The sequence below is a fragment of the Prinia subflava genome, chromosome 1 (assembly GCF_021018805.1).
Source record: "Prinia subflava isolate CZ2003 ecotype Zambia chromosome 1, Cam_Psub_1.2, whole genome shotgun sequence".
NCBI classification, from domain to species: Eukaryota; Metazoa; Chordata; class Aves; order Passeriformes; family Cisticolidae; genus Prinia; species Prinia subflava.
In genome coordinates this window covers 51558322-51577997 of record NC_086247.1, presented here as the reverse complement: position 1 = coordinate 51577997, position 19676 = coordinate 51558322, and the positions used below count along the sequence as shown (strand labels likewise).

The 19676-nt window shown below is 44.8% G+C and overlaps 1 protein-coding gene across 5 annotated transcripts in view; it reads right to left on the bottom strand.

The window, feature by feature from the left end:
• The window catches only part of MTCL1 (microtubule crosslinking factor 1), a 104045-nt gene extending 102860 nt beyond the window's left edge, over positions 1–1185 (bottom strand). For all 5 annotated transcript variants that reach the window (XM_063396371.1, XM_063396378.1, XM_063396397.1 and 2 more), the window contains exon 1: positions 166–1185. In XM_063396371.1, coding sequence (XP_063252441.1) covers positions 166–1050 — 885 coding nt within the window. In that variant the 5' untranslated portion in view covers positions 1051–1185. The remainder of the gene's footprint in view (positions 1–165) is intronic.
• Positions 1186–19676: the final 18491 nt, after the last annotated feature.

Sequence of the window (19676 nt, the reverse complement as noted above, 5' to 3'; positions counted from 1 at the left end):
CTATTTCTCTCCTGCGGGTAAAAATTGGCATTTGGTCCAGCGGGGGCGGGGGGTCCTACGGGAGGTGACTCCAGGCAGCGCGAATCTACATCCCCCCCTTCCAAGCGCGTTCCCCGCATCCCCTTCCCTTCCCCGCCGAGGCCGGGCTCCGCGGGCGATGCTCACCTTGAGGTACTCGTTCTCCGAGCGCAGCTCCTCCACCTCCCGCTGCAGCTCCTCCGGGGCGGCCGGCGGCGGCTCCCCGCGGCTCGGGGCTCGGCCCCCGCCCGCGGCCGCAGGCAGCGCATCCCCGCGGGAGCCGAGGGCCGGCGGAGCTCCGCGCCCGGGGCCGGGGCCGTGCCGGGGCGGCTCGGCGGCGGGATGAGCGGCGGGATGAGCGGAAGGATGAGCGGCGGGCGGCTCCCGTTCGCGGTCGCTGGAGCCGGTGCCGGACTCGGCGTCGCTGCTGGCGGCCGGGGCCAGGCGCTGCTCGTCGGAGAGCGGCTCGGAGGGGCAGTCGGAGAGGTCGGAGCTGCTGTCCGTGTGGCCGACTCGGGCCAGCGCCGCCGCCGCATGGCCGCTGCCCGCCGCGGCGCCCCTCTTCGCCTTCCTGCCCTTGCCGGGCGGCGGGGCCGCCTCCCCGCCGGGCTGCCGCCCCGCGCCCCGGCCGCCGGGCCCCGGCTCCGGACCCCGGGCTGCCCGCTTGGCGCAGGGGGCGGCCTTGGCGCCCGCCCTGCCGACGGCGGCAGCGGCGGCGGCGGCCGCCTTGGCCCCCGGGGCGGCGGGGCGGCGGGAGAGGCGGCCCGGCGCCGCCACCAGCCCCGCGGAGGGCTGGTGGACTCCCGGGTGCGGCGACGAGGGCGCCCGGGCGGGGAGGCCGGGGGACTTGGGGGGCGCGGGCGGAGGCTTGGCGGCGGCGCGGGCGTGCAGGTCCTTGAGGAAGGGTCTGGCGGGCGACGGGGCGCGGTGCAGCCGCTTCTTCTCGGGGTGCGGGTGGTGGTGGCCGGGCGAAGGCGGCGGCGGCCGCAGCGCGTCGCCGGGCCCCGGGCCGGGGCCGTTCAGCGCCTCCATAGCGCGGGCCGGGGGCGGCGGGGCGGCAGCGGCGGCCGCGGGGGCGCCCGGCGGCGGCAGGAGCGGTGGTCCCCGCGGGGCGCGGCGACAGGACGGGCAGCCTCCTCCAGCCTCCCTGCTCGCTCTCTCATCACTTCTGTTTCTCCCAGCCACAGCCCTCACACTTTTCTTTCTCGATCCCTCTCTTCCTGCCCCCCCACCCCCACCTTCTCCTCCTCCTCGCCGCTCTCTACCGAGCACTGATTTGTTTCAATAAATCGAGCTCAAATCCCCCGGTGGCAGCCGTCTCCTCCTCCTCCTCCTCCTCCTTCCCCTTCCCCTCCCGCTCCCTTCTCTGCCTGGCTCAGCTTGATGCTGCCCAAGTTGTGATGCAGCCCAAAAACCCGATCCTTTTCCCCTCAATCCGAGGCACGGGCTTGTTTTCCCGGCTGCCTTCGCCTCCGCTTACAAGGCCCCCGCTCAGCCCACCGGCGCCGCTAACCCCATCACTGCTCCGGCTCCAGCCGCCGCCTCCGCCCGGCTCCTGAAATAGCCCCGCGGCTGCCGGGGCCGCTCCGACTCGGCGCTGCCCGCCCGTGCGCAGGATCCGCCCCCTCTGTCAGCCAGCCAGCCTGCTCTCCTCCCGCCCGGCAAACTACTTTCCTCGCACGCTTTATTATAGGGACGCCTCTGCCAGCCTCTTCCTATCAGAAAGCTTCATTTAGGGAGAAATTTTGATTTCCCAGTCATGAGCTATACAGCGTTGCCCGTTTTGGTTGTTTTGGTTCTCTTTTCCCCGAGCTAAGACTTCATGGAAGCGCTCTCTCCAGGGACTGGCAGCAACAAAACAACAGCCACCGCATTATCTCCCTGCTCAAGGCAGATACAGGTTCACCTAGAGGCAGAGCCGAGTATCCGAGGATATCAGCAAGTTGCTGGCTCTGGCTGAACTACAAAAGACACGGACCAGTCCTTTTGGAGCACAGATATATGAATTGCATTATATATATATATGTATTATATATACTCTCCGGGCCCTTACGTTTGCAAAGCACCCGGAGAGTAAATGAAAGGGGGGAGAGGCTCAGGCGTGGGAAAGAGGCACAGCTTTAATGGGGAGAGCAGAGCAGCATCAGCCGGGATGTTTCCGATTCTTCCGCTGGGGCACAGAGCGGACCTTGGAGTAGCCGCGGTGGCTGCCTTATCTGCCAGACGAAAGTGATAAACGCCTGCTTAGTTTCTATCTTAGCCTTGGGAGGCTCGGATCATCCACGTCTGGACGTCAGGGACTGCAGCGCGCTCGGGGGAGGACAGTCCCGGACATTTTTGGGGGATGGGAAGGTGGGCAGCACGCTGCGGCGCTCCAGGTCCCCGCTCCGCTCATCGGGGCTCAAGGCATCACCCCGCAAGGCAAAAGCCCCAAGGTCTGCTGGAGCCTGAAGGCACCGGGCACCACGGGGCGGGTGGCTAAGGCGGGACAGGCAGCTGGCTCTGCCAATGCCAGGCCGGGGCCGGGGCCAGGCCACGTTGTCCGGGGAAGAGACAGAACCGCTCGGGCATCCCCGGTCCCTCCTCCCGGTAAACGAGGCGAGCGCTGATTATCCTGCTGAATAGCGCTGCCGCATGAGTATGCAACAGGTAATCCTTACTTTGTAAAGTCTGCAAAGGTTAAAGACAAAACAAAACGTTCAAATCACAGCTGTATATACAGGTCTCCAAGAACTGGAGACAGCGCCCCGGGTAGGCGGCGTGGGCAGCGCCAGCAGGGAGAGCGGCGATGGGCGGATGTCGGCGGGCCCGGGGGCGAGGGCGGCTCCAGCCCCCGCAGAAAGCCGGGACTGGGAGCGGCAGCGGAGGGGGAGGAGGTGGCCAGGTCCCTCCCGTCCGGGTGAGGAACAGACCTCGTCAGGGCGGTGTGGTCCTCCGCCGAGTGGGCAGGCGATGAAAGCTCTGCTCCGGGGCACCCAGCGGTGATGCCATGCCGTGTTGGGTTTATTTTTAATTTCTTGAGAATTCCACTTCTGTCAGTGTTCCTTATTTTCCACCCGTTGGCCTCGCTGCTGTTCCCGCATCCAAACGTGCCTTCCAGGTCACACGGCAAAGTACCTATTGTGCCCAAGATCGCTCGGGCTGTACATCTGCTGGAGCCACCGGCAGGACCTCCTTGGGACAAGCCCTCAAAAATTATAGAAACCGCTTCGAGGAGAGTCAAGCACAACAAACCCACTCGCAGGTGTAAGTCCCCTTATTCTCCCTCCGTGTAAAACATTAGTAATTTACTTGTTTGGGTGAGAAAATCAGTGTATAGAAGCAGTATGAAGTGGTTCAGTTGATCTAGAAAAATGGCTTATAAAGTACAAACTACTGTTACATTTCAATGACAGCATTTCTATCAGGCCATCATATATTATTAGTGTTTCCTATGGAGCTGTTGTGCTACTAGTTGGGTTTTTTTAATTATTATTTTTTTAATTTTTTGTCAGTACTCTGCTGGGCAGATCAAGGTATTCTCCTTTATGGGAATGTGAAAGAGAGTGAAAGAGATGGCAAATTCTGTATTTCATAATGAGAAATAGTAATTATTATGGAAACACTAAATATTATAGATGTTGTCCTGCATGGAAGATATCAGAAAGGTTGTTGTGCATTACTATGTCACCACTCTCACTTGGTTTTGGCTATAAATTCCAAGAATAGATGGGAATTTCAGCTTCACCCACTAGATTTGCAAAGTGTTTATGTCTGTGATGAAAGGGGAACTGCTCTGTGATAATTTATGAGTACCCTGTTTTGACTTTGCCCCAAGAACAGAATGCTTCAATTCAAAAGGAAAAAGAAAGGAAAAGTATGGCTCAAGATAAGCCACTTTTCTACAAACAATAGCTGAGGGACACTGCCAGGCTTCTTTGCACTGGAGGGGAAAAGAATCAGGGATGTGAAAAAAGGAGCACATTCACAAAAGGCTGGGAATTGTCTGGGAGAATTAATCTGAGACACTGAAGTGCCTGACAGAGCCCAGTTTCCTGTGGTTACCTCATAAATTTTACATTGCAAATACATGAATAAATATATATTTTCTTCTGTCTTCCTTATCTTCTTCTCCCCCACTAAATACTGTTTCAACTGCTAAATGTTTTATATTTAAGATGTCTTTGGTATCACTGTGCATCACCGACCACAAGCTCCTGCAGGCAAAGAGGACTAAAACTCATCCTGACTTTGAAGAGGTGCCCTTGACAAATGGAGACTCAGAATAATGAAAAGCCCATGACAAGGCAGGGTGACCTCAGAGCGGAAAGGAGACTGGAGAGTAGGTACCTCTGTAAACTCTGTATTTTTGTGTTCTGTGCACTTTCTTCTCATTGAAACATACAGTAATGTTCACTGTCCCAGGCAGCATCAGTCCAACCAGGCACCTTAATAAAGTGATTTATTCACGTTAATGCTCAAACAAAGTCAGGCTGTGGCACTGAAAACATGCTGCAGCAGAACACGAATGAGGGAGACGAATGATTGGTCACATCAGGATCCCTTTATGCTGTGCTGGCAGTAGAAGGCATTTAATAACAAAGAAATGCAGCCCCTGTAGCCCTCCCTGGGCATGTGCCTGGCTGGGTGCAGATGGCAGATTTGTGTGGTATGAGGCCAGCTGTAGGATTTTGGCTGTGTTCCTCTGTCCTCTGCTGTCATGCAATGCCTATTGGAGACCCCTGCGAGAACGGTGTAAACAGGCATGGCGTGAATGAGGATAAGACCCTAATCAGAAAGCTAAGGACATACCACAGAAACCTCCACTGGGCTAAGCAAATGCCTGGTAAGAATTACTGGTATCATATTACTTTTTTATTTATATCAAAGCAGGTTTTTTCCTTTACTTAAAACTCATTATTGGTTCTTATAGGAAAATGCAGCCACAGACTACCACGACCCCCCTAATTCTCCTCTCTCTTTCTTTTTATTTGTTTGTAATGTCCAATTGTTTTCTCTTATCGCAAATTAGTCATGCACTCCCTCCTGGTGGAATAGTTTCTTATATGCTTGTGTGGCTCAACATAATAGGACATCTGGGTGTTGGTTGAATAATACAAATAATCAGACACAACACTTTTACAACATGTTTGTTTTGGCAATGCTGATATCCTTTGTCTGATTAATGCTGACATTTGATAACTGAGCTGTATTTGCACAAATAATTATGGAAAAGTAGATGCTAAGCCTGACTACTTAGATTAGCTATCACACATCTTACAAAGCATAAGACAGTTTTTGGCAGTGTAGGACTGCCTAAATTCTTTTCTTGGGCTGAGGCACGAGAGAGTTTACAATTACTTAGAGAAGATGTGAAGAGGCTCAATCTAAATGTAAATTTGCCCCCTAGCTTCCAGTAGCCTAAGTCTAAGCTGTTATTTTCTCCTATTTCAAATCCCTATTTGAGATCTTCTTCAATGACACCATAAGAGCAGCCAACTTATAATGGCCAGGCTCAGAGTTATGAGGGAGCACTGATGTTTACAGAGCTAAATCAAAATAGTAAATGAAGACATAAATGCATCCATACAGGCCATATGTATGGATAACCCAGCATAAATCTAGTTGAGTCTATCATTATTCCCCCTTTGTATGTTGCAGATCATGAGCTGTAATTTCTTTGTGGCCACATTGTGCTCTGTGATTATACCATCCCAGAAGAATCCTAATCAGGGCCAGCAGGTGTTACAGTGACACATTAACAACAGCAGTGAGGCATAGCTTCAACAGAAAAATGTGTGACATTTTCAAGTTCACAAATCGACAAAGCATTGTTTTGTTGTTGGCTTGGTTTTTTTGGTTTTTGTTTTTTTTTTTCAAGCTCTCCCTCAACTGGTCTCTCTCCCTGAGGGGTTCAAAGCCCCGAAGACCTTTTTTAAAGCTTTGTTCCGGGTCCCAGGAGTTACATCTAGATTGTCACTTCTTGCTCTTTATTTGTACAAAACCTGATTATTAAAGGTCTCAGTTCTTCACCGGAGCTTCTGTCCTACACTAATGATATTACTAATTGCCATAACTCAATCAGGGAATGGAAATAATTGTATGACTAGCTTCTGTACGGGACTTGAGCAGCAGAAGAAGAGTATGAGGAGATGTTAGGCACATTAATTCAAAACTGTGATCCCCTAAAACGCATTCAGCCAACCCCCCAGTCTCCTGGTTTACCAACTCCATTGATAAACTTAATTTTGGCCATAAAACTCCATGGATGACCAGAGCTTTTTCCTTGTCCATGCCTGTTAGTAATTCCTGCTGGTGCTGAGCCTTTGTGGTGTGTGTGTGAGAAATATCCTGGGAGTAGGCTCCTGTTGGGAAGCAGACATGGCTCTTTCACCCTTGCTGGGGAGGAGCCTGTGTCTCCCTCTGCAAGCAGCAGGTGGTTCCCATAGGTGAAGCCATCCTTACTTTTCCCAAACATGGAGCTACCTTTTCTCCCAGTTCCTCCAGCTCTGGGTTAGTCACTGCTACCCAGGCTGAAATCTACAACCCGGTTACAGGTGGGTGTTCCCAAGTGTGCACTGTTCCTCTTTCAATATCCAAGAAAATGTCAGAAAGCCAGAATATAAGGTCCTCTATGGGCAGCACCACAAAGGCAGAGTTTTTCCAGTCTGGTGCCTGCTTGAGAGTCACAAACGTTCATGCTGAGGACTCATTTGGTCTGTTACCCACGGGCCCATCTCTGTCATTTCCAGTGGGAAAATAGCCTCCAAAGTTGTACATCATGGTATTGTACCAAGGAGCATATACCCTGCTGCTAGAGTTACTGCCTCTTTTAGAACCACACAAAGTGTGGTTTCCAATGTCAATAAATTCATACTTTTTCTCCTCACAAACCACCTGTAAAGTCAATAAACACCCACATGCATACTTAAAAATTTATCATCCGCTTCCCATTGCAGGCACAAGTACCTGGGATCTGCTATTGTCTGTGGCATGCCACCGTGTGCCACTCATTTTCCAGCTCCCTGACTTCCAAAGGATCACTTATGTTTGATGAGATGCAACAGGGAGAAACCAAATAAATCAAGAATCAAAAGCTGCCTCTAATCATAGGCACCAGAACAGGAACAGCTCATTTTGGGTCTTCTTCCATAGACAGTGTGGAGCTGGCACAGAAAGCATTAATTTATCAGGTGTTCAACGAGGAAAAAGGAAGACGGCTCATGTACTTGTTAAATACTGAAGATGGATGATTTTCACAGTTTCTGGTTATTGAAATTGATATGCATTACTGGATACACTGTTTGTAAGATACAATTTGATAGAATCTCAACACCAGAAATATTTCACAGAATTATGAGACATTTTAAAAGCCAAGGAGCCAGACTAACAAGATGCCTATTGGTTGGCAGTGTGATTAGTTTGGATATCCTGCAAGGAAAGTGTCACCTTACACGGAGCAAAACATCAGTCTTAGAATATTATAAATTATCCATTTCTAATGGTACAGTTGGCTGAAGAAAGCTACAGAAAATATAATTCTGCACACACACATACCTCTGATAAGTAACCAATATCCCAATATAGCAAACATTCAGTAGGATTAACTTCCTAGATATATCTGTGCCAAATTTAGCAATTAGAGTCAGTATTTTTCCACAGTGCTTCATTCCCACTGTATTATTTCCTCCTACCCTTAGCACCTCTTCAACAATTTTTTTTCTGACCATGACTAAGGAGGCTGTTCCCAGAAGAAACTAACCCCCAGATTTTCATTAATTTGCACTTCAATTTCTCTTAAGATGCACGGGCAGATATACTGTATTTTTTGTTTTATGCCTTTTCAGTAATTTCTATAAACCTACCTCCATTTTACCCAAAACCTTTAGGATCTCTGGCTTTAGAGCCAGTTCCCTTCAAAGCTGTAGCCATTTTTCATTTAAGACTGTTTTTTGAGACAGCTGTTCCTCATTTTTTTTTCTGCCACTGAAAATCCCAAACAATTGCTTCTTACAAATACTCTGAATGTGATGGTTTAGGAGTTCCTTTGTCCTCAGTGCATCTGCTGTTCTGTTAGGGCTCAGAAAAGCTGATTGCCAAAGTCTGCTTTACAATTCCTGTGTTTCCACATGGAATTTCCTCTCCAATGCTCCCATCCAAATCTGGGGCATGTCACTGCTTTCCCATGGGACACACAAGCCCTCAGTTATGCAGCACCTTTGAGGCAAGCACACAGCTAGCTCCTGCAGTTTACACTCAGCTGAGAAGCCTCTACAATGAGCTGAGGAATCAGTGATTTTTGAGGAACATGCAAACAGTGTTTAAGGACCCAAATTAAAAGCTCAGAAGAAGGAGGAACGCATTATCCTGACATAAAGAGAAGTATAAGCAAGTAACACTGATTTCCATTCACTGGAGGAATGTTTGGAAGACGGACCATTGACTATGGGAAATGAGCAAGAATACAACACCTATTATTTCAGCACAAAGTAACTCACCAAGAATGGTATTAGGGGTATGTTTGGGGTTCTATGTTCTTTCAGTATACAAGTCATTGATTATAATTTTTGAATTTAAATAAATACGCTAGCACCTCCTACTCAGAAGTCAAAGAAGATGCTTTGCTTACTTTCTTGTCTTGTGGGGTATTATAGTTTGTTTCTAAACAGTAACAAAATGGAGAATGGTGTCTCTCTTCACCTGTAACAGAAGGTTCAACAATAAATATATTCACTAAATCAGGGAGTTAATATTCACTGAAAAATATTTTCAGATCAACAGACACTTGTAGCACATCCAAGAGGTGTCCTTAGCACAGAATTATTAGAATTTCAAAAAAGGCTCAAAACTTTGACATGTTGTATCTTTAAAACACTTCAGGGGTTTTCTTTTTTTAGGCAAGATGAAAGCAGTTCTTTCTATCATTTAGTATCAGAAGTGCTGGTGTTTTGTAAAGAATAAGATATAATCTGGTAACTAATTGATTTGATGCAATTTATGTTGTAGAGTTGAGCCCTGAATGGTGTTGAAGTGTCTTGGCAGGACAGGAAAAACAAGGAAGAAGAAAAGTTTTCTAGTTATCTCATAAGAAAGCTTAGAGTCTGTACTCCAGTTTCTGAGGGATGAAATATCTCTTTGTCAACTTCTTGCTGGGCAATGGAATTACAGCTCTGCTAACCTTTATTTAAAATTGTGAGGTGACAGCATGGTGCTAGCACTGACCAGCCTTGTGATGTTAAATGTACTTAAATGCCTCACCTGCTCAATAATTACTCCAACAGTCACATGAAGATCTTTTTACAATAAAGAAAAGATAACCCAAAACTCAGTTTATGTGTCTTGGTCTGGGAGTTATTACAAGTTCACATTGCTCTCCTTACACTGATGCTGCAAACCTCTAAATTAATTTTATCCTGACCCTTGTTAAGAACAGGCACTTGTTGGAGGAATGCCACAGCAGCGGGTGTCCCAGGAGTGCTGCTCACATCTGACCCCAGCCCTTCAGCCCTGTGCTGAGAGGAGAAGGGACCTGGGTTGGTTTTCCACCCTTTCTCCCATCTGTGCTGCTGTGGGCTTGGCTGTCTGTCCCAAGGGCTCGTGTGCTCCATCCCCAGGGAGGGCCTGGTGAGCTGTGGGGTTTGCTCATCTCCACGTAGGCGGCCAAGGGAATGGTCCAGGAGTGCGGGCTGGAGCCCTGCACGTGCCACCCTGCTGCTGGTGTCCCTGGAGAGAGCTAAATCCACTGACTATGGCAGCACAGCTTGTGACTGCTTGGGTAAGACTAGATTAAGCCCAGAGGAAAAAACGAGTAGGAAGCTATGCCTTCCAAAAGGGGATGTCAGCACAGAAGTGAAATCGCAAACCAGCTGCCGCTCTGTGTGAGTGCAGAAGATGATTCAGCATTGGATGCAACACAGACATTAATTAAAAATAATAAAATGAAGCCATTGAGACTTCCATAGAAAATCTAACAGTCCTCTAAACATCAAGAGCTTATGAAGTGCACAATAAACCATTTAGTTCAAAAATTTCTCAAGAGTTTTGATAAAATCTGACTTTGGAGGTTCTTGACAGTTCATCTTGCAATGAGCTAACAATTTGCTGCAATGTGGAAAGTATGTAGGGGTAACTGGAAAAAGTGGAAAGCTGTTAATCATCCAACTTGTCAAGGAACATCACAATACAATTGGCATTTTCAACCTGTTTATTAGCAGTTTAGAAAAGAAAAGAAATATCTTCATTCACCAAATTTTGTTAGCAAAATACTATTCTGGTGGCTGAAGACTGTGACAGACTCTAGGAAAACCTTAATGAAATTACATAATAGACAATTCTGTGGTAAACTAAATTTAGACCCATGCAAGTCTGGGAACTAGAGATGAGCAAATAATTCTTTCTAAAATGCATTCAGCATATATAGCTTTTGTATGTATTTGAGAAATGCTGAAGACATTTATGTGAATATGATAAAGACAAGTTTCTGAACGTTTAGAATTAGCTGAATTGAGTGACATGAAAAAGAAATGTACACTAGAGTGGGAAACGTGACAGTAGGGCACAGAACAGGGAAAAGACTTTCTTCACCAGTTTTGTATGAGAGAGAACCCTGCAGGATTTTTAAAATGTAAGCAAAAACACATACTCTGCATCATAGGTTGTCAGCAATAAGAAAAACTAAGGTAACAAATATAAAATGAAGTTTAGAATAACAACAGGAGTAAATACAGAATGCGGGGGGTGGGGGGGTGGAGATCGTATTTTGAAGGAAAATAATAGAAGGTAAATAGAAAAGCTCAGAGATTTTGTAGACCCAAAATGATCAGCTGGTTATCACTGGAACATATTTAATGTTTTACATTTATTAGGACAATCAGGAAGTATTTCAGTAGTTAAAAACATAACTTTAGTTTGCTTTGAAAAGGATTTACTCTGTGGGTTAAAAGTAAGAAATGTGTTGGTCAACATTATCTGAAGCCCCAGCCAGTGGGCGCTGTAGCTGTGTGTGCTGAGAACAACTCAGAGATGAGAACTGGATTAACCTTTCATCATTTTATGAAGATCTGTGCTGAGCCTGTTTTGGCTCACCTTACAGATAACTAGCATCAGATGGTAAGTTACACTGCACACTCAGAATTCTGTAAACGTATCATCACACAGCAAAATGGAAAATCTGGGGGAGAAAGAGACAAAATATGGATGAGGAGAAAAAGAAAAGCAAGGTAACAGATAAAATTACCTTCCAATGATTAATAAAATATTCCTTGGTCTAGGACATACTTCCTGTTACAGTATATTTTGAAAATTATCCCAGTGCAACCTGACAATGCCTTGTACCTCCTTCTCTTCCCTTTGTCACACACTCTTTCCAATTGGATAGAGGGTAGGGAGGAGGAAGGGACTGGTGGAGGCTCCATGAGACACTGTGGCTGTGTACAACACCTGCTGGCTGTGCCTCCCTCTAACAAATCCACCCCACACCTCACAGACCTTTCCTGCACGAAGATGTCCCTCTGCTTTCTGTGTTCAGTGGTGCAGAAGCCTCTCACCCCTGCAAGGGTGAGCAGCTTTGCTCCGAGGGGTTTCAGCATAACGTGGCAATTCATGAGGAACACGGCAGTGCGATTCCATTTCAACAACAATGATTTCATGTTTGTTCCACCTCTCCTTTTTAATTCATGAATACATTAATTTTGTATCATTTGCATCATAACTAGAGCCTTTCCTGCAAAGGAACACTAAGGATTCATAATTTTTATATTTTTTCCCTGCTATTCTGTTTTTCTCTTAGTCACCTGCTCTACATGAATCAATATTACTTTTCCCAAAAAACAGGCATGTGGGATTTACTCAGGCAAAGTGCTGATATTAAAACTGGGGCAATTCCTTTCAGCAGTAAATAGTGAACAATAATGTAAAACATTATGGTATGACAGCCATCACCTGAACGAAGAATACACACCTGACTCATCCTTTTTGCTGTCAACAGCAACACGTTTGGATGTTGCCTTGCCTCTCTATGCCACACAAAGGGTTGCCTTCTTATTTCTTTTGGACTTTTGTACTAAAAATCTGATTTCTCCACATTCCAAAGATATTTATCTGTTTTTATAAAACCCCTGTTCTTTTCTGAAGGCCAAGAAGGATTTGTAATATCTATTACATCAGCAATTGTTGCTGATTATTTTTATCACATTTTGTAACTTTAAAGCTCCCTTTAGTTGCTTTAATTCTGGGCTCTGCACACCATCCTTTTCCATTCAAGACAAGAGCTCACTATCTCAGGAGGCAAAGCCATGTATTATTTTAACAGAGTCCCAAAGAGATGAAAAAGTTATGAATGGATCCTGTGGTCTAGATGAACACCTATTGTGCTGATGTGACTGTATGAAACACAAAAAGAGGATAAAAAAGGGAGACTGACTTTTAGCATTTAGATTCTCCTCCTCTACTATGCTTTCCCTGAAGCATGTCCCCGCCTTTGTTTATCTCCATCTCCTGCTTTCTCTTCTCTTCTCTTCTAACTCTTGCTCATTCAGAGTATTAAAATCCGCTTTGTCCTTTGGGTCACGTTACTCCTCTCCTCAAATCCTTGTTGCCTGCAGCATCATTTTTAAGGTCTTATCCTCCCATCTTCATGGGGCTACCCGCGCTTCATGCTTTTTTCCAAGCATAAAATATAATCAGGGTAAGAAAGATGCCAGAGGCCTGCTGAGTTTGAAACCATTATGTTTAAATCTGGCAGTAGGTCAAGGCAGAGATGCAGCTGCAAAGTTGTATTTTGGTGTATTTTTTATGCCTGATCTGTAGCAGAGGTGACTTGTGTAAAATACCTGTTGAAACCTTCGTGTGATGTAAAATCACAGTGCCAGGAAATATGCCATCCAAAAGAAAACAGGGAAGGAGAGGGAAAAGATAACAGCTGCTCAGTGAACTCATTACCTCACCATGGGATTAAAGAAGGTGACCAGGAAAATCTAGTCATGGGTACTTGGCAGAGTTTCCCGGCCTCACCTCCTCAAGAGCAAGTAACACCCATCCATACAGGAACAGCAGTCGCAGCCTTTCATGACAGATACAACATAGGACTTCAATCTCTCTCTTTTTAATTTTTCCCCCCAAAATGACACATTTATGGTGTTCACCCTTGAAGAACTTTCAAGAATATGTACCAATTAACATGCATATTTGAAATCTTACATTGTATTAAATGAAGAATACAATATAAGGTTAAGAATTTAAATCTATATTGTTAACTCAAGGCTACCACACAGTAAAGAGCAAAGCCTTTAAAAGAGTACCATACAATACATTACAGATTTAAGCTTTTCAAAGCAGGATATTCAGGATTAGGGTTACATTTAAATCCAAACATGATAAAAGAGAAAAACCAAATAGGGAAACAGGACTACTTTACAGTGTTACATAAGAACTCACATAGGAAAGTAATTCAACCCCTGTTCTGTAATGGTACTGGGAGAAAAAACAATATTTAAAAACATGAATTCCATTTTTTTTTAATTTGTCCTTATCTGATCCGATGCCATAAATATCAAAATACTTTAATCCAAACTGTATGGCTACTGCCATCACAGCGCAGAGCTCATTTTGTTTGTGAGCCTCAGTCCTGTATTTTCTGTTCCAGCACATATCAGCTCCTCTTCAGTACCAGCTCAGCTCTGACATTTTGGGAGTGTGTGGCCACTGAAATACTCAGCTTCGTGACTCTTTTCAAATAACCGCAGCATTATCTACACTACGCTCTATTTTCAAGCTTGTGACAGATATTCTCAGCACTGACTCAGTCTTAAAGTCCCTCGCATTTTCAGGAAAAAATGCTAAGATTACACTATCCTTTGGGACTATGTATACTGCCTACATAATATACATCTATTTGGTAAGCAGCTTAGGGTAGGAACCATGTATTATATGAAGTTGAGCGTATAACCAATGCCCTTATTTAGTAACAACCCATGCTTCCACTCCTTCTGACTGCAGTGCCTGGTGGCAGACTGGGATTTGTTTGTGAGGAGATGAGTGGTAGCACAATAACATCTACTAAAATGCATTTGTTATTCCTGCCTTTCTCATTCAAAGAGGAAGACAAGGCAAGCCAGAGGCATAACCTCCTTGGTAATTGATATGCGCAAGAGGCTCCTAGATCCTGCCCATGCCATTCCAACTTCTACCTCCCCAGGAAGAAATGCTGTGATGGAGACGGCAGCACCATCCTCAGGAGGGTACCACTGCTCCCTTCTTTCCCTGTCTCCCTCGCACACTCCCCTGGGCTCTCAGAGAAATATGTTGCCTTTGAAACTCATGTGCCAGGATATTATTCAAAGATTTATGGATCCTAATTCTTGCTACAGTCCGCTTTTGCGACTTTGTTTACTTGGCAGGGTGAGGGAGGGAGGAGGGGACTGGATTAGCCTCAAAACCCCACAACAAAAGGCAGAAAAGCACTGCTTTAGGCATTTAATAATCTGCATTTCTAGAGAATTACTGAATGTGCCGGAATTATCTCTTGAAAATCTGGTGTATTTTAAAAGAGTTATTCATAGCACTTAAGAAACACTTCACATCAAAATAGATTTGAAATCAACAGGAGTTTTGTTCCGATCTGGTAACCACTGTCACATACCATAAGAAAAGAGCAAAAACCAAAATGCTGTGGTTTTATTTACTTTACCTTTAAAAGCCTAAACATTACACTGATAAAAATAATCAGAACCACTGGGATCCGAGCACTGGGAAAAAGAAAGGCAAAAAATTCAGGTTTTTGGTCAAGGGAACAATTTTCTTCCCATTTCTAAAGACCATTACAGCTGAGAGGGGACTACAGTATTTCCATGAACACCATATGGGGAGAGGACTGGAGAATTGGTTTTGCTGATTTTTTGTAGGAGAGGAAGAAAACTACCTAGTCTTTGCTCATGGTATTGGACAGATATCACGCAGTGGCTCAAAACACTAATTTGCTTAATTGCATTAGTCCACTCCCCTCCTGTTATGGGAATTCAAGCTTCAATGGCAAATTCAACCTCCTAATGAGATTATGGTGCCGTTCCCAACATGAGGCTGTGGGGTGGCAAAGGAGCCACGCGTTTCCGTGGTGACTGGCTGAGTGGTTAATCCTGGAAGATGGGGTGGAGGGGAGAATCAGCCTGAGTGACAGCACTTCATCCTTTAAACTTCAGCTCATGGCTGAGCAAAGCAGAAACAGTGCCAAGCAATGACCATGGGGAAATTACCCTTGTTATAATCTTTGTCTCTTCCAGCTGATGTCAGTAGAAGGGGACAAGACAAAGGACCTCAAGCTGTGGTAAAGATCATTAAAACAGAAGAATATAAAGCCATGGACATGCCTGCACCATCTATTAAATATTAATATCAGTTGAATGCAGATATTTTTCTTTGTTATGCTGCTTGATACTATAATTACTATTATACCTTTAATCCATTTCATGTAGTTTTATTCCTTTTTTAAGCTCCTTTGTAATGAAGGTGCCTTTTAGTCAGCTCCACCAGCTAATCAGATTGCTTTCCCTTCATTACTCACATTGAGCTTTTAAAGTCTGAAGCCTAAGCTAACTGGAATATATGCCCACGAGTTAAGTAATGTGGAAGAGCTGAAACTGTGCCAGAAACACAGCACATAGCTATATTTTTATTGCTTTCATATTAAGAGCAGGTGAGATGCTTTTGAATCAGGGACTGTTCAATCAAAACCATGCCCAATTACTGTACAGGAGTATAACAGATGTGTTTATCCCTCACATATTTCAGTGGAAACAACTAATAGCCTTTTTTGCCATTTATCCAATAACTCGTGTGAAGACAAATGCAGGGCAATGGTAAAGAGATCACGTCTGTGAATGGAGAACAACAATAATTTTTTGGGAGTATATTATTTTTTCCCAAGGCAAAGACATTTCTGAGTCAGAGGACAATGCTGCCCACAGGCAATTACCGAGTCTATAACCCACACACACGGATCCCCCGAGCCCAGTTTGGTTCACAGCAGTGCAAATCTAGAGAATTTCCATAGTGGTCAGTAAAGTTAAGCTGTTCTCCAAAGCACCCATAAAGGTGAAATTGTTTCCTCTTTTCACGAGCCTGCATGTGTGAGAAAAGATTGGAGGCGCAGGCCCGTGGGCAAGCTTGAACGAAGGGATTCAAGGTCTAGACGAATTCAAAAATGATAAAAAACTTACTCTGACCACCAAGCACCAGTGGCGTGTGATTTGCCTCTCTGGTATGTGGCTGCTGCCTGGGAGCGTGGTGGTGAACAACAGCAACCTGGTGCAAGGGCAAGAAGAAAGGGAGATACCATTACTACGTGACACCACCACTAGCAACTCCTACCTCCTCTACGCTCTAATTTAGTACAACTGAGAGTGTCGTCAATTGCTGGAATCTTTTCACTATTTTTAAACCTCAGGGACCAAATGGAAATCACATTTTAAAGACGGAAACTTAATTAGGGTTTTTGAGTAGTCATTTACCAAAGGAGAAGCGACAAGGGCAGCTCTACATTCCTTACCTCTCCTCTGGGAAGGTTTCTGATGTCTGCTGCTGATGCACTGTGTTTCTTTTATTGTGGATTTGTCTGTGATGGCTCCTGGCAGATCAGTTTGATGTAGCTGGTCATCAGGGTTAAAATGGAAGAATCAATAAGTTTTTCAGTTTGCGTTTTTGTTTTCCTCAGCACTTTTAGGAAAGCCTGTAATTGTCATAATCACATCCTGACCTTGATTCCCAAGATCATCTATTTTTGAAGATACCTACACTGTAATCAAAGCTGCCTTTATGGCACTGCTAGTTACACGTGTAGCTGCTTTCATCTAGCTAGACTCAGATTAAAGGTTCCTGCAACATTTAAGCTGCTGAAGCCCATGGCAGGAAAGCTGTTGCAGCAGTGGAGCCCTTACGGCCCCACAGGGGATGCTGAGCATCCACCTGTGAGGACCAAGAGCTTGGTGGCCCTTCCCATGACAGCTCCTGCCTCTACGGCTCTGCTGGAGTCACACTTTTGCCTCCTAGATATACCTTGTTAGCCCCATCATGAACAATGGTCTGCAGTTAGGTCTTTAAAACATGACCTTCTTTAGTCCTTCAGCCCAAGTATTTATTTAGTGCATGGATAATTTTTCTCATTAAGTTCTCAGAGCCCATGTGGGGTGAGAGCAGCAGCTACTGTTGTGGCTGTGACACACATTTGCAGCTCCTCCTCTTCATCTCTGGAATGTTTTTCTGAACATTTTTTCTGTCTTGGCTTTCTTCAAGTTTGTTGTTTCTTGTTGCTCTAGAGCTCAGGAGAAGTGGTGCTGGTGTACTTCTTAAAGTTCAGCAGGATCAGTAAGTTAGCAGTTTAGAGAGGCTGGGAAGAAGGCAAGATAATCACAGCAGTTTTATAAGGTATTTAATACATAATAAACTACAATCAAATATTTTGATAAATAAATTAGGAGCCTAATCTCTCTCAGCTTTCCTAACAGTGACAGAGATGACTCGTCCTGATTCTACTTGGTGGAGGAACCTAATTTAAGCATCCAGATTTAGACAAGTTAGTACATGATGTGATGACTCCTTCCCACTCCTGTTCATTTTTCCACTGCTCACATGGGTAGGGAATTCAGATGTATGTTACTATTTTTTTTTTTTTAGCCACGTGATGTGACCCCTTATTGTTAATGAGAAGAGATTAACCTTTTGAAATATGAGGATGAAATGACACTCTTTTCAGGACTAGAGCCACAAGCTAATATAATAATGTAGAGCCTAGGAAAGAGCTATGGAGACACCCAAATCTCAGATCTGAAATTTGTTCCTATAATGAGAAAACCAGAATACATATTAAATGATTACTTAAACAGGCTCAGGATCACAATCCCAACCAATTCTGCTTCGGCTAGGAATGAAGAATAGTTAAGAGAGTAAGGATGCAAACCCAGACCTCCACCCACAGTTTCAGTTGGAGAAAAAAATCATCTTCCAGATGGGTTTTGCCATTGACTAATCCTGCAACAGCAAGAATTTTTATTAGCATTAAGAGGCCTAGGAACTAAAATGATCTCTTAAAATGCAGCCCCATCACTGTCTGGAACTGAATTTTGGTTGTGTAATAGGCACTCAGAACAGACTCTGGCTGATGTTTTGAACACAGCTGTGAGCACTCATGTAGTTATTCCTTTAGAAATACACGTATCGGTTATGGAAATAATAGGAAATAACAGTTCTGGAAATCCCTAGAAAATAACTACTAGTCATTATAAGAGATAACTCTTATCTGACCAGAACTGTGGAATATTGGCAATATTACGTGGAAATTAGAAAACAAAGGGTATGGAGGCAAATAAATACCAGGATATACCTTTGCTTTGCAGTACCATAAAATATAAACAAATGGGAGAAAATGTTCTCATGATTCCAATTCAGGATTTGAGGGATTCCTAAGTTACAGCTCTGCCAGAGGTGAGTGGTCAAGGACACTGCTCTTCTCAATGCCAGCAATGTTTTCAGACTACCTGACATATGCTTAGGTGCTTGTGTATCCACAGGGGAGGAAGAATAGGGTATAATGCAATGAGCATTAAGTAGGTTCATCCAATTGTTGTGGTTTACCCCCAGCTGGCAACTAAGCACCACACAGCCCCTCAGTCACTGCCCTCCTATCAGTGGGGTGGAGGAGAGGATAGGAAGACTCAGACTCATGGGTTGTGGTAAAAACAATTTAATGGGACAGAAAAGGAAGAAATAATAATAGTAATAGTAATAGAAATAGTAATAGTAATAGTAACAGTAACAGTAACAGTAATAGTAATAGTAATAGTAATAGTAATAGTAATAGTAATAGTAATAGTAATAGTAATAGTAATAAAGGAATTCGAATATCCAGATCAAGTGTTGCACAGTGTGATAGTTCACCACCAACTGGTACCAGTCAGTTCCTGAGTGCCCCCCCAGTTCATACACAGGTGCCATATGGTATGGGATATCCCTTGGGTCAGTTGGGGTCAGCTGTCCAAGCTTTGTCCCCTCCCAGCTTGTGCCTCTCCAGCCTTCTCACTGTCAGGGCACAAGAGGCTGAAAAGTGCTGTGAATTGCTCAGGAACAATTGGAAACATCAGTGTGTTTTCAATGTTACTCTCATACTAAATACAAAACAGAGCACTGTACCAGTTACTAGGAAGAAAATTAACTTTGTCCCAGCTGAAATCAGGACAGAAAATGCAGAAAATACTTACCTACATTAATGTATCTCCCTTTTGTGTCTACTGTCTTGCACATCACTTGGAATCTCACATCAAATATTGCAATGCTAGGAAAAGGTTTTGCTGCTGTAGTTGACATAGTTTGAACAAAAGTTGAGGGCTGAAGTTTTCTGTCCACCACAAAAGTAGCCTGACGTTGTATATTTCAGAAACAAGCTACATATAGACCATTTCTAGTTGAAAGATGCTTCCACTCATACGCTAATGATTTTGTTGGCAAGATCTAGACTATGCTTTTTAATATTTTCAATGTTTGTTTCTCTTCCATTTCAGCCTGTCTGCTTCTTTCTTCCTTGCTTCTTTCCATTCCTTCTAATTCTCCCGCTCCCACTGCAAGAGTGCTCTGGAAACTTCTGGCAGTCCTGTCCTGTAGGTCCATGCGTGCATGAGACTTCCATGTGACAGCTC